The 13,071-nt window shown below is 35.9% G+C and overlaps 1 protein-coding gene across 1 annotated transcript in view; it reads right to left on the reverse strand.

Annotated features, from left to right (window-relative positions):
* The window catches only part of LOC127934531 (CXADR-like membrane protein), an 84,119-nt gene that overhangs the window by 18,560 nt on the left and 52,488 nt on the right, over positions 1 to 13,071 (reverse strand). Inside the window, exon 2 of the mRNA XM_052531981.1 lies at positions 4,692 to 4,849. Coding sequence (XP_052387941.1) covers positions 4,692 to 4,849 — 158 coding nt within the window. The remainder of the gene's footprint in view (positions 1 to 4,691; positions 4,850 to 13,071) is intronic.

The raw sequence follows: 13,071 nt of genomic DNA on the forward strand, positions 1-13,071 counted from the left end.
TGGAATCTGATTGTGTAATCCAGTTTACATGTAATCAGTAACTACAGTTACTAAATATGGTTGCAGTCAGCTTTATCTGCTTTATATGTTCACATTTAGTTGTTCCCTTATTCTCTGTCTGATTTGCGACAACAGTAATACTCCGTACAAAAGACAAAAGGGTTTGTAATATAAGAACCTCTACCTGTGCTGACTGCCATGGAAAAGATGCTAAATGGCTGTCGCACACAACACAGCTGCCAACACACTCACACACAGTTTGACAGTGAGAGCCTCCTGAATGCCTGAGGTAAAGGACTAAACACTGATGCCACTACACATCAACAGACCTGGGGTCGGTTCCACCTGCCAGAGCCGTCTGCTATTGCTGCTCATCTCACACACACACCACAGCGCGACAGACATGAGAAAACTTCATGAGAAAAAGTTGCTGCACAACTCAACTTCTGCTGAGTTGCATCTGCATTTCTGGCAAAACATCTGTGATTCTTGTTGTATGCATTCTGCATCACTGACAAGTCATAGCATGATGCTCTATGTCATATTTATTTATTTAGATTACAATTGACACCAGAAAAATCTTCTCTAGCATAATCTTCTCAAACATGATTTACATCTGAGTCACGAGTTATGGCTTCACTTCAAAGAAAGAGGTTCTGGAATGTAAATAAAAAACTAAACAGATTCAGTCTGGTCTATTAGCTTTTTTTTTTTTTTTTTTTTTGATTAGTAAAATGGGAGACCAGTTTAAGTACACTTAGACTAGCAACCACTCAGCAACCATCCAGAACACCCTAGCAACTGCTTAACAACCACCCAGAACAGCCTAACAACCAGCTAGCACACTGTAAAAAATTAAAAGTTAGTTCAATACAATTTTCAAGGCGACCGACTGCACAGAATTTTTGAGTTGAAGATATCAACTTATTTTTTTTTCAGTTTTGAAGAACTGCAATTATTAAGTTGCATCAGCTACGTTTTTCAAGTTTTGACTACGTTTTTTTTTTTTTTTTTTGATTAAAGTTACTGGAACTTCCAAGTCTGTAAAAGCTTACTATTTTGAGTTCAGATCACCATCCCCTGTAATAACTTACTATATTAGCCCCCTACATTAAATCATCCACTGACAGTAAACCAGTTAATTTATGCATGTTTATTTGAACGACTTTGGCACAAACAGCTTAACAATTCCACAATGTAAACAAGAAATCTTAAGCCCAAAGCAAATACATCAGGTTTCAGAACCGTAATATGGGCAATTATTATTATTATTATTATTATTATTTTTTTTACTTTCCAACATTTGTTGAGACTTTACAAATAATGCAATATTGCCAAAGATGACAGATAAGAGGGAATGTTTCTTTTTGACAAAGACGTCAGGGAAAGTTAAATAGTATAAGAAATGTTTTCCTGAGAAACATCTGAAAGTGAGTTCAAGTGGCTTACAACAGATAGTTCAAGTTCCAACTAGCAATTTTGTTGTCAGTGAATGCAAAAATCTTAGATAGGTGAACAATTTTGAGTTGTCGTTTTTAAAGTGCAATGGCCTAGCAAACTACCTAGCAAACAAATTTCAGACACCCACAACATCCTGGCTAGCACCCAAAATACCCAGTAACCACTTAGCAACACACCAGCAAAAGCCTAGCAACCACCAAGAACACCCTAACAACCACCTACAACACTCTGTCAACTGCCTAGCAACCACTCAGAACACTCTAACAACAACCTAGCAATGGCCTAGCAAACTGCCTAGCAACACCCAAGCAAACAACTAGCAGCCTTCCACAACACCCTGGCAAGCAAGCACCCAGAACACCCAGTAACTACTTAGCAACACCCAAGCAACCACCCAGAACACCCTAGCAAAAGCCTAGCAACCACCCAGAACACCCTAACAACCACTTAGTAAAACCCAAGCAACCACACACAACAGTCTGTCAACTGCCTAGAAATCGCCCGGAACACCCTAACACACACCTAGCAATGGCCTAGTAAACTTCCTAGCAACACCCTGGCAACCAACTAGCTACCACCCACAACATCCTGGCTAGCAACCAAACAGAACACCCTGTAATCACTTAGTGAAACCCTAGCAACCACCCAGAACACCCTAGCAACCACCTTGCAACACCACAATGTAACTGCCTAGCAACCACCTCAAAAAAAGCCCTAGAAACTGGCTAGCAACCACCCAGAACACCCAATAAGTATCTAGCAACACTCTATGAACCACACAGAACAATCTAGCAATACCCTAGCATCCACCCTAAACACCCTAGCAACTTCCTAGCAACCAATGAGAACACATTAAAAACCACCCAGCAACACCCTAACAACCAGCTTGTAATCACCCACAACACTCTAGCTAGCAACCTCCCAGTAACAACCCAGCATCCACTTAGTACACCTTTACAACAACCATCCGTCCGTCTATTCAACATCGTTTTTTTTTCTGATAAACTGGGTAGTCTTCAAAACCTCCAGAGTTCAAGCTTTAAACTACTTCAGACTTTCAGTTCAGGCCTTCTAAAGATAACATCCATTCTCTTGAAAATCTAGTTTTAAATTGTAAAAATAATATAAGATATTACTGTTTTTACAGTACTTTTGACTGAATAAATGCAGCCTTAGTGAGTAGAGTTAATAATCAAATTCTGCTTTCAAATAGGCCGTCAGTAGAAAAAGATGGTATAGTTCCGGCATCTAACAGCAAGAATTAACTAGGCCACGCTAACCATATAAACCTTGGCCCATTCCTTTTAACAACAGCGTTCTTGTGAACTAAACCCAATAGAGTCTACAGCACATTACTAAACAGGCTGTGGTTAAATGTTGACACGCCAAATGCTTCTAGTTACACAGGCCTTCCAGTGTCAGAAAGGCTCGGTTTGATTAATAATCAAATTTTCAGACATTTGATTTTAATTAATGGTGTCTCAAATGTTATCTTTCTATTAAATATTGCATGTGATGGGCAACCCCGTCCCATAGACTTAAAAGACTCTGATGCAAGTTTCTTTTTAGGCCTGTCTGTCTACTGAAATGAAATCTCAACTGATTCCGAAACAGATCTGTGTTGACTTTCAAACAAAGGAAAAGATCTTTGTCTGTTATGTGTGGGAATAAAAAGCCTTATCGCAATCAGAAAATTAATTTAATCTGTGGCATATCTCCTGACTGACACATATTGACTTCCCCCTGATGAATTACAGCACACTAATATATAACGGATACCTAAACCCAAAGCTATGTTCAAACAATGTTAGTTTCACAGTGAAAGATTCTTTCTTTAGGCAGATAAGACAAAGCTCTTATCTGAATGTGTTTCCATGAGAGCGAGGGAGAAGAGAGATGGGTGAAGCATCTGTTAGGTATACTGATACACACGTCCCAGGTGGGTGTGCATTTCAAAGAGAGATGTGTAGAAAAAAAACTGATTTAGACTTGTGACAGGATGGCAGGAAAGCAGAGAAGCACAGTGCTCACAAGCCTCAGACTGTGAAACCATGAAGGCAGTCATTTTTGACTGTGGTATCATTGAGAGAGAGATGACAATCAAAACTAGGCAGTTGCTAGGGTGTTTTGTGTGGTTGCTAGGGTGTTCTGAGAGACTGCTACATGGTAGCTTGCAAGGTTAAGATTTTATACTCGTGCCCTACTGACAAAGATAAAAAAAGAGACATTCGCTTGTGTCAGAAGAGTTAACTTTTATTAAATTTTTATTATATTAAAGGATTATGATGTAATTTTGATTTATTCTTATTCTTATTCTTCGGAATAGTTACTTGAAAAAGAGAAAAATATGATGGTTACAGGAAGGGCACACAACCTTGTGACAACTTTCCACTTAAAAAAGTATAATTAGAAAGAAAGAAAGAAAGAAAGAAAGAAAGAAAGAAAGAAAGAAAGAAAGACAATTTGGTGGCAATCACATGAATCCTCTAAGAGGAGAATTTAAAAGTTTATGTATTTACACAAAATCCAAAATAGCTGACTTCCCAATGGGCAGAGCAAACAAATGTCAAAGTAAAACTGTATTGGCCCAATGAGAATTATACATGTCCAGAGTTTCATATACTATTAGTATGTATGATATATGTAGTTTGTAGCACGTATGCATGTTTTTAAATACCACTTTCTCTGCTTGGGTCCTAATGATAATAATGCATTCATTTGTTTTGTTATCATCAAAATGTGCATATTTAGCAAATACAGGAAAAATACATTAGCGTCACATAAAAAAAATAAAAAAATAAATAAAAAAATAGACTGTAATAGGTTAGGGTTAGGGTTAAGGTTAGTACAATAAGTTGACATGTACTTGCAAAGTTACTTATAGTCAGTAGAATGTCTGTTGGGGGACCATCAAAATAAAGTGTTAGGAGATATTAAGCAGACGATAACTAATACTCTAATCACTGGTAGCTGACATGTACTGTAGTTGCAAAGGTACTTGTAGTTTGTAGAAAGTGGACTTCCAAAATAGTGTCTTTTGACCATTTGAGCAAGATAACATTACCCTGGTCAAACTACATAGCATGTACTTCAGCTGGAAATTTTCACTAGGCTGTTATAAACTCACATCAAAACTCACATCAAGAGAAATCTAAGTGAAACAGAAATACAGAGATAAGAAACAATGAGAGAAGACATTGTGAGGGCATAAAGAGCAAAATATCTCTTACCACGCGCTGTTTGATGTTGGGTTTCTGCAGGAGCCATTCTATGTCTAGTGTTTGTCCATTCGACTGCCAGAACTGGTGATGACAAGGCAATGTGGCATTGTCCCCAACAACCCGCTTCATCTCGGTCTGAGCCCCGGCCGAGAGCAAACTCAACAGTACTGTAAATAAAAGACACACACACAACATGTCTATAAGATCACACAATCGCATATGTTATAAAATGTTCATGCTCTATTGTGTAGCACCTACACTAAACTCTAACCTGAACCTGACTGATATTGAAACAACCATGCCATTTTAACTGGCTTCTACAAGTCTTTGAGCTATTATATTGTGACTTGTGTTTCACAGGACTCGCCCCTGCGTCCTCCACATCACAAGTCTAATGCTATACCGGGTGCTCTACTAAGCAATTTTACTATGGCAAACATATGGAGCTGGTTATGTGATACAAACATCAAAATGAATTTGAATACAAATCATGCACTATGGTAAAAATATTTTGAGGTCATAACATACTGTAGCATTGTGCAAGAAACTGCACAAAATAAGTGTTTATTAATCGTTAATATGACTCATAATCATAATGTGTGTGAAAAAGGAATAAAGATTAATTCAGCCATGACATTCTAATGAAAAAAAATATATATATAAATAATAAAAAATAAATAAAAAAATTGAAGGGCTAACTGCACCATGCTAACCAGTCAAACCATAACTCTTAGTTCTGCTGATGTAATCAAGGCCTTTGGGCAGAGAAATAAAAAATATCTCAAACAATCATATCATATCCCATTATGATCCAGTCAAATCCCGGTGGATAAAAAGTCCCTTTTTCACAATTTCCCACTGAATGTTTTACATGGGAATACAATCCAGTATCTAAATGTGTTATGAATGCCATTTCATGTTGTTTTAAATGTTCTTAACATTCATTTTGCAGGTTAGGTTTTCAACAATGTCAATAAAGTTCCACTACATGACTGAAATTATAATTTAGTTTAACGAAAAAACACTGCAGCATCACATAGAAATATTTAAGTGCAACTTTGGAAGGTTAACAAAGTCCCAAAATCCCACATTTTCCCACTCTTCTGATTCATACATTTACAAATGCACCACAAAACAGCATGTCCACATCGAGTATGCTATTTCAGACAGGGCCTCTATGAGCCTAGAGTTCTTCCTGCCACAGGGATCCCGGCTAATTTACTGGAGGCTGTTGGACATTGCTGGAGGCTTGAGTAGCATTAAAGACAGGCGTCGTGGGGATTTGCAGACTACTTTGTTCCCATGAGGGAGGAATGGGATGAGATGCGCAATTTTTTCTACCTGCTGCGTGGAGGTTGCAATACAAACAATACAGAATACTTTCAGCTTCACTAGTCTTATATATGCAAAACCAACAGATATTTATGGAGCACTGGCATTAGCATAACATTACACTTAATCTTCTGCCGGATATCGCAAATAGCTGTAGACTCTTCACGTATGCAACTGTTGCTAAAATGATGCCAGCATACACATACGTTGTACTTCTGTAAATATTATGACATTTCCTCATTTTAGCTCTTTAACCCAAGGGAATAGGAAAGGGAATGAGCTTTGGACTGATAGATGTGCTGTTTTAATTGTGTTTTGTCTGGCTGTGCTCATTTGGCAATCATCATGTCATGTTAAGAATGCATGTGCCACCTGTCACTGGCGAAGCGCGGCTTTATTAGATGACTGACATGCATGAGGGACTGTCCTCAATCAATGAGACACCACCTGTGCCGAAACACTGGACCTACTGTGTCATGATACAAAGTCAATGGGCTCTAATGCATCTGATTTATGGTTTCTGGAGTTCACCAGATCATGCAACTAGGGGACCACGACACATTTTCATTACGATATGCAAATGAAAACTCAAGTGGTGTTTTAAACTAATGATCTCTTAACTGGTTATCAAGATGCAACCAACCTGGCCTCCAACCAATACACTCAACCAATACACTCGTATAGGTCGTTTGTCCAAATCCCTGAAATACGACCCATCAGAGCGTATACTACAATTGTGCTCCTATCGGCAAAAGGTTGTTTTCATTTTGTTTTGTACTCTTTTATTTGCGCTTTGAATTGCGTTTTGTGTAGCTCAGTTGGTAGATTATTGCATTATACCTTGAAATTTAATCATACTATCATGGGTTTGATCCCAGGGAACGGATGTACACAAAAATGTATATGCTCAATAAATCATAATTTAGCATGATTTCTGTGAGGGTTAGGTTTAGGGGTGGGGTTAGGTGTGGTCATTCGAAAGAATAAGCCACCTAGTAAAATATGTAGGAAATACTGTGAGATAGGTGTAAAAAGCCCACACATTGCATTTAAATAAACATGCGTTTTGATTGGTAATGACGTCATTTCATGACGACAGAAGCAACGCGATACTGTCATTATTTTTATGCCTGCTAGAGGGCGCTTAACTTTAAAACGTAAATATAGGTTGTGATAAGGTGCTTGCACAAACTACCTAAATGGTCGTTTTTTTGTTGGAGGACAGGCTCGATGCAACTGAGCTTTAATGCTATTGTTAATCTATATGACTTCAGTCGGACACTTTTATCAGCATGTTAGATGTTAATTGTCATTCTGCATTATTGACACACTGTTTTCCTAATGAATGTTGTTCAGTTGGTTTGAAACAATTTTTTTTTTTTTTAAAGCGCTATATAAATAAAGATGACTTGACTAATATGGGATAACTTGAGTTTGACACCTTTGTCACACATTATCCAACAGTGAGAACTTATATATCAACATTTCCACATTAGGATAATTAAGTAGTACCTGCATACATTCTGAGATTTCATGAGAGAACCCAGATGAGATCTGCATGGGTCTCTTCAGGGTACATCCTGAAGTCATTCTCATTAAGGGTGAATTCCAGCTCTATAGTCTCAAAGGGCTCAATAGGCTGCCGGCAGTGAGAATTAGAGAAATTACGTCGCTGCTATGGCTCTTTGTCTCTTCCCTTGAACTGCCAAACTAAAACATTGAGTCAGCAAAAAAGCAGCATGGAGCTTCCCTGTAGTCAGCCCTGCTCATGATTTTTAATGTATTGCTTGCATCCTCCATCATGTGGTCTGGTCTCCATAGTCAGGTGTGTGTATGTATGTGTCCTGTGTGAAACTCTGTTAAATTGATTTAATTGGGAATAGTACTTTAATTGAATAGCTCAGGAACATTAAAAAATACAAGTGTTTGTGAAAGTCACATTGAACAGTTGAATTATTATTATTATTTTTGTTTACTTAATTTTAAACAAGCTATTTCCTCACTGTCAAAATGCATCCAATTTTGTCTATTAAATGCTCGATCAGAGCTTTCTCAAGTACAGTGAGACTCACAGTAAAAAAAATAAAAAAATTGACAGGTATTGGTTGATATTTTTATGCCTGGCTCTTTGAGGGTTGACATAAAAGACAATTTGCTGAAAGATTATGAAAAAATAAATACAAATAAAAACGAAATAACTGTAAAATAAATGAAACAAATTTTTCAAACACTTTGAATTCACAATATTTTTATATGATAGACAATGATATTGTGTTTTATGTTTTCAAATATTTTTTGAATGATTTTGAATAAGTATTCGTTTGATTTCAACAATTTTGTGTACATGTCATTTGCTAACTTGAATGTATATTACATTACATCAGCCAGCACATTGGCTTCATTTACTTTAGTTTCTTTCCTAATTGTCTGTGTTAAGAAGCAGACACAAGATTGGTTCATTCAGAGTGTATTGGGCTAGATAGGGTCTCCTGGGACATTCTTACTGGTGAGCTCTGTGCTAAATGCCCTTATTCTCTCTCACCCACGTCTGAATTCAGAAATATGTGATTAAATCTCTGCTATAACCGCCGATCCTGTCCTCATTGCAGAGAGGTGAGAGGTGTGTCTCTATGCTCAGACCTCTGACTGCATATTTCCTTAGACACTTTCTAACTCAGCTTGCTGAGTCATACCTTGACTCCTACCTGATACGGATGAATATAATAATGTGTTAGAACAAGCTGGCAAGAAATCAAAGAACAGAATGAAAGCTATTTTAATTCCATCCTCCTTCAAGGAAAGTAAATATCAGCTGCAAAAATATCCAGCATGCTGCCAGCCAGGTGGTTTAATAGCACTTCTTCACACGTCGGCCTGCTTTATACTTCAGCTCAGGTGGAAAACAAGAGTGATGTGATGATGGATTTGGAAACTGTGCTTTATTTTTTACACAATGCAGCAAACAATGACATTTCAAATGTGATTTCACCAATCACCAATGAACGCATTGTCATCAAGCACATTAATATCGGAAAATAAAAACTTTTTTTTTTTACTTTGCATGCACCTTCAGGACATGCCGATGATGGTATCTACCAAATTTTGTTCCAATATGTCAAAGCATTTAAAATTATTACACTTTAAGACAAATTTCAAAATGGCACACAGATGTTTTGACTGATCCTGACAAAACCTTTATTGACAGATTCATCATGATCCAAGGAATCCAAAATCTTGTTTCAGTGTAAAAATTATTTGTGATTTAACATGTTCCCCTTTGTATTTGGAATGATTTATTGGTGCATATGTTCTAACGAAAAAAAAACAAAAACAAAAAAAAAAACAACAACAACAAAATAATTGTTCCAACTCTGATTTTCATTTTAAGTTGACATTAAAAATGCCCTTTGCTTCCTGGTTCTGGATCCTGGTTCTGATATGTAATGTATGGAAGCCCGTTTCCACCACTGAATTAAAGTAATAATAATAATTGTAATAATAATAATAATAATAATAATAATAATAATAATTTTATCTCACAGTTTTTACTATTTCTTGCAATTACAAGTTTACATCTCACAATTCTGACTTTATTTCTCAGAATTGTGAGATATAACCTTGCAATTGTATATTATAAAGTCAGAAGAAAAATCTGAGAAACGAAGTCAGAATTATGAGAAGAAAATTGGAAAATTTTCTGTGAGAAAAGAAATTCTGAATTAAAATTTAATTAGAATTAAAAACATTGTATCACGCAGTTCTGAGAAAAACAAGTCAGAACTGCAAGACTGTAAACTCACAATTGCAAGAAAAAAACCAAACAAATCTGAATTGTGATATAAAAAGCCGCAATTAACTTTTTACATTTTGTATTCAGTGGCAGAATCGATTAAAATATCTTATTACACTTTGAGATGTGTCGTAGGATGGTCGAATTTAGGAGTCAAGAGGTAGATGTTTCAGCACATTCAAGAACGAGGAGAATCCACATTCAAAGATGATGGGATCTTTATTTTCCCAAATAAGGCCAAAAGCAAGACAAAAATCCATAATAAGACATAATAAACGACTAAACTGGAGAAACCAAAAACAAACTGACATGTGAGTCAAAAAAAAAATATATATATATAAATAAAAATAAAAATAACAAAAAAAATCTTTCAAAATTATCATATACAAAGTTGGCTTCTTTCTAGCCAGTACAAAGTCACTCAGGTGACAAAGACAAATTACAGCCGTCCGCTTGCATGCCCCTCCCCTTTAATACTGAACGGCCTTCTTAAATAGCGTCAACTCCCGCCACTCAAATTGGCCTAAACCATTACATCATCATCAGGGGGGTTATACAAATTAATAAAGTCTGGAAAAAAAATACTAAAGATAACAAATTACTACAATCCGAGGGTTTAAACCACACAAAGTGAGACTTACAAATTTACCCTCTTCAAATAAACCTATAATGGAAGCAAAAAACAAACAAACAACAGCAATCAGTTAATTCATAACAAATACTCTTTTCAAGCAGCAAGTATATACATAGGTACTCACTAGGGGCGCGCTTCCGCAGTGAGACCCAAGAACAACTAACCGCGAAGAAGAGATCAGGGTAAGCCGATGTAATCATGTTAACCAATGCCTATCAAATAAATGAAACTTTACAAAATAGAAAACGGTTTGAAGAGTGGTTATTTGGACAGATGAAACTTTACACTTTAACTGATTAACACATGTAATTCATAGAGAGTTTAACATCGTGTTCTCCCTGCAGCTCACTCTATTTAATTGGTGCACACAATCAAACAAAGGCATAACTGCATGAGCATTACGAAATACATTGTGTATACATACATTTCAAATAACAACTGTCCCTTCAAAGTAAAGATAAATGTCCAAGTACCATAAAAATGTTTTAATTCATGACAATAATGATCCATTGTCCATTGGCAGAAATGTCTGCCGTGACGGAGCATAATCTGTCCCGTCACAAGATGCATCATATTATAGAAGAAACAGGGTTTATGTCAACTTTAAGCTTATTCTCATCGTTTGCTGTTTACATCATCTTGCTACCTAACAATTTAGCAAAAATCTGCAACACTTTTCATGTGGTGGAAGTGTTTTGTAAAAAAAAAAAAAAAAAAAAAAAACTGCAGTAGTTTGGTAACCGAAGGTTGTGTTTTGTTTTTGAAAGTGATTTATTATTTAAAAGGTTTTTTTTTTTTTTTTTTATGTATTACATGATTAGAATGGTTGTTTAAGTTAAGTCTAAGGGAGACAATAAATATAAGCTTGTGGGTTCCTGGTTTCTTTTGCTTCTTTTTCCTCTTCTGCTGCAGGTGTTTAAATTGCCATTTTACCACATTCAACTGCCCTTTATACTGAACTACCTCTTCAGAGGAAATGTAACAAAGGAAAATGGAAATGCAATGGATATACTATATGAGAGAGAGAGAGAGAGAGCGAGAGAGAGAGAGAGAGAGAGAGAGTTCTGTGAAAATGCCCCAGGGTGAGTTGTGCTCCAGTAAATTCACACTCAGTAGAAAGCATCTCCTGTGTTAGTCAACCAATACCTCAACCCCCCTTAAACATCCTTAAACTCCTTAAGCCCTCAACCCGAATGCCTGTAAATCTAATGTACGACTACATCCAGCCCTGGATTACATTCAGAGCACAAAGGCAGCAAAGGAGATTCCCAATTAGCCAAAACAATGACTGATAATGAGCAATAATCTCATAATTCAATCTGCAGCACTAGCCAACACATCAGCTTTGAGTTAGGATCCAAACTCGATTTACAACGCAATCCCTCTTTAACCTACATGTGATAAGAAAAGTATACTGTCCCCATGAATTGGCACGAAAGCAAATCAGGCTTGTCTGATTTCCCTTTGTCCAGCATAAGTCTTTCTACATTAGCAATGGTCTAATCTCAAAACATTTGACTTGTAAGAGTCTTACTTTAAGAACAAGATCAAGAAGAGCTTAGACGTCTTAATGCTGCTCGTCTAGTTATCCGTGATCTCACGTGAGCTATCTGACTGTGGGATGTAAAGTAACACCGAATACTGAAACTGACTGCCTGATGAATTTAACAGAGTGATCAATATGTGCCGTTAACTAACAGGCTGTTAAGCAAGGCTTTGTTTAAGCATGTTATGCACTAAACGTGTCGAAAAAACAAGGCAAAAATATATGGTTGGAGATTCTATGCTATTTCCATCTGGTTACTTTCATATACTACACACACTACTGTTCAAATGGTTGTAGATTTTTTATATTAGAAAAACTATTTTTTAAATTTTTTATTTGATTAAAAAACACACAGTTAAAACAGTAATATTGTGAAATATTATTACAATTTCAAATAACTTTTTTTTTTGCCATAAATATATGAATAAGAGAAGACATCCTGTTTTACTGTCCACAGATTAAATTTCAAAAAAGTGATTTTAAAACCATATAAAATAATAAATGCAAGTAGTGTATACTTTAAAGTTTCAAATCACTTTTGTGAAAGTAAAATGTCAAAATATGGGTCAAATAATGTTGCATCGTCATTCAGCATAAAATATATATTTATGTAAAAATAAAACATCATTCTTATTCTGACATGTACTTATTATAATAAAAAACATAGCGGTTTGAAGGATAGTGGCAAAGATTGGTAATAATTTAAAATGAGCATTTTAAAATGGATTTAAAATGACAATTAATTAGTTGTTGTGTGTTACAACAACCTTTGATATAGTTATTTAATGTCATCTGATTAATTTACATGTCATCTAATGGTTTTTTTTTTAGATTATTAGATGAATAGAAAGTTCAAAAGAACAGTATTTATTTTAAACATAAATCTTTTGTGTCATTATGAATATTTTTACTTGTCACTTTTGATCATCAGATTGAATGCATGTGCAGTACTTTTATAATGCTCAGTATGTAAATAACGTCTGTTGTGACTGTTGTGAATCTCCATGCACCAATGCAGTTCAGGCTAGGTTTCTGAACACTGAATAGGCAATGCTATGTAAATATGCGCAGTCATCCGATCTTATGT

The sequence above is a fragment of the Carassius gibelio genome, chromosome A18 (assembly GCF_023724105.1).
Source record: "Carassius gibelio isolate Cgi1373 ecotype wild population from Czech Republic chromosome A18, carGib1.2-hapl.c, whole genome shotgun sequence".
NCBI lineage: Eukaryota > Metazoa > Chordata > Actinopteri > Cypriniformes > Cyprinidae > Carassius > Carassius gibelio.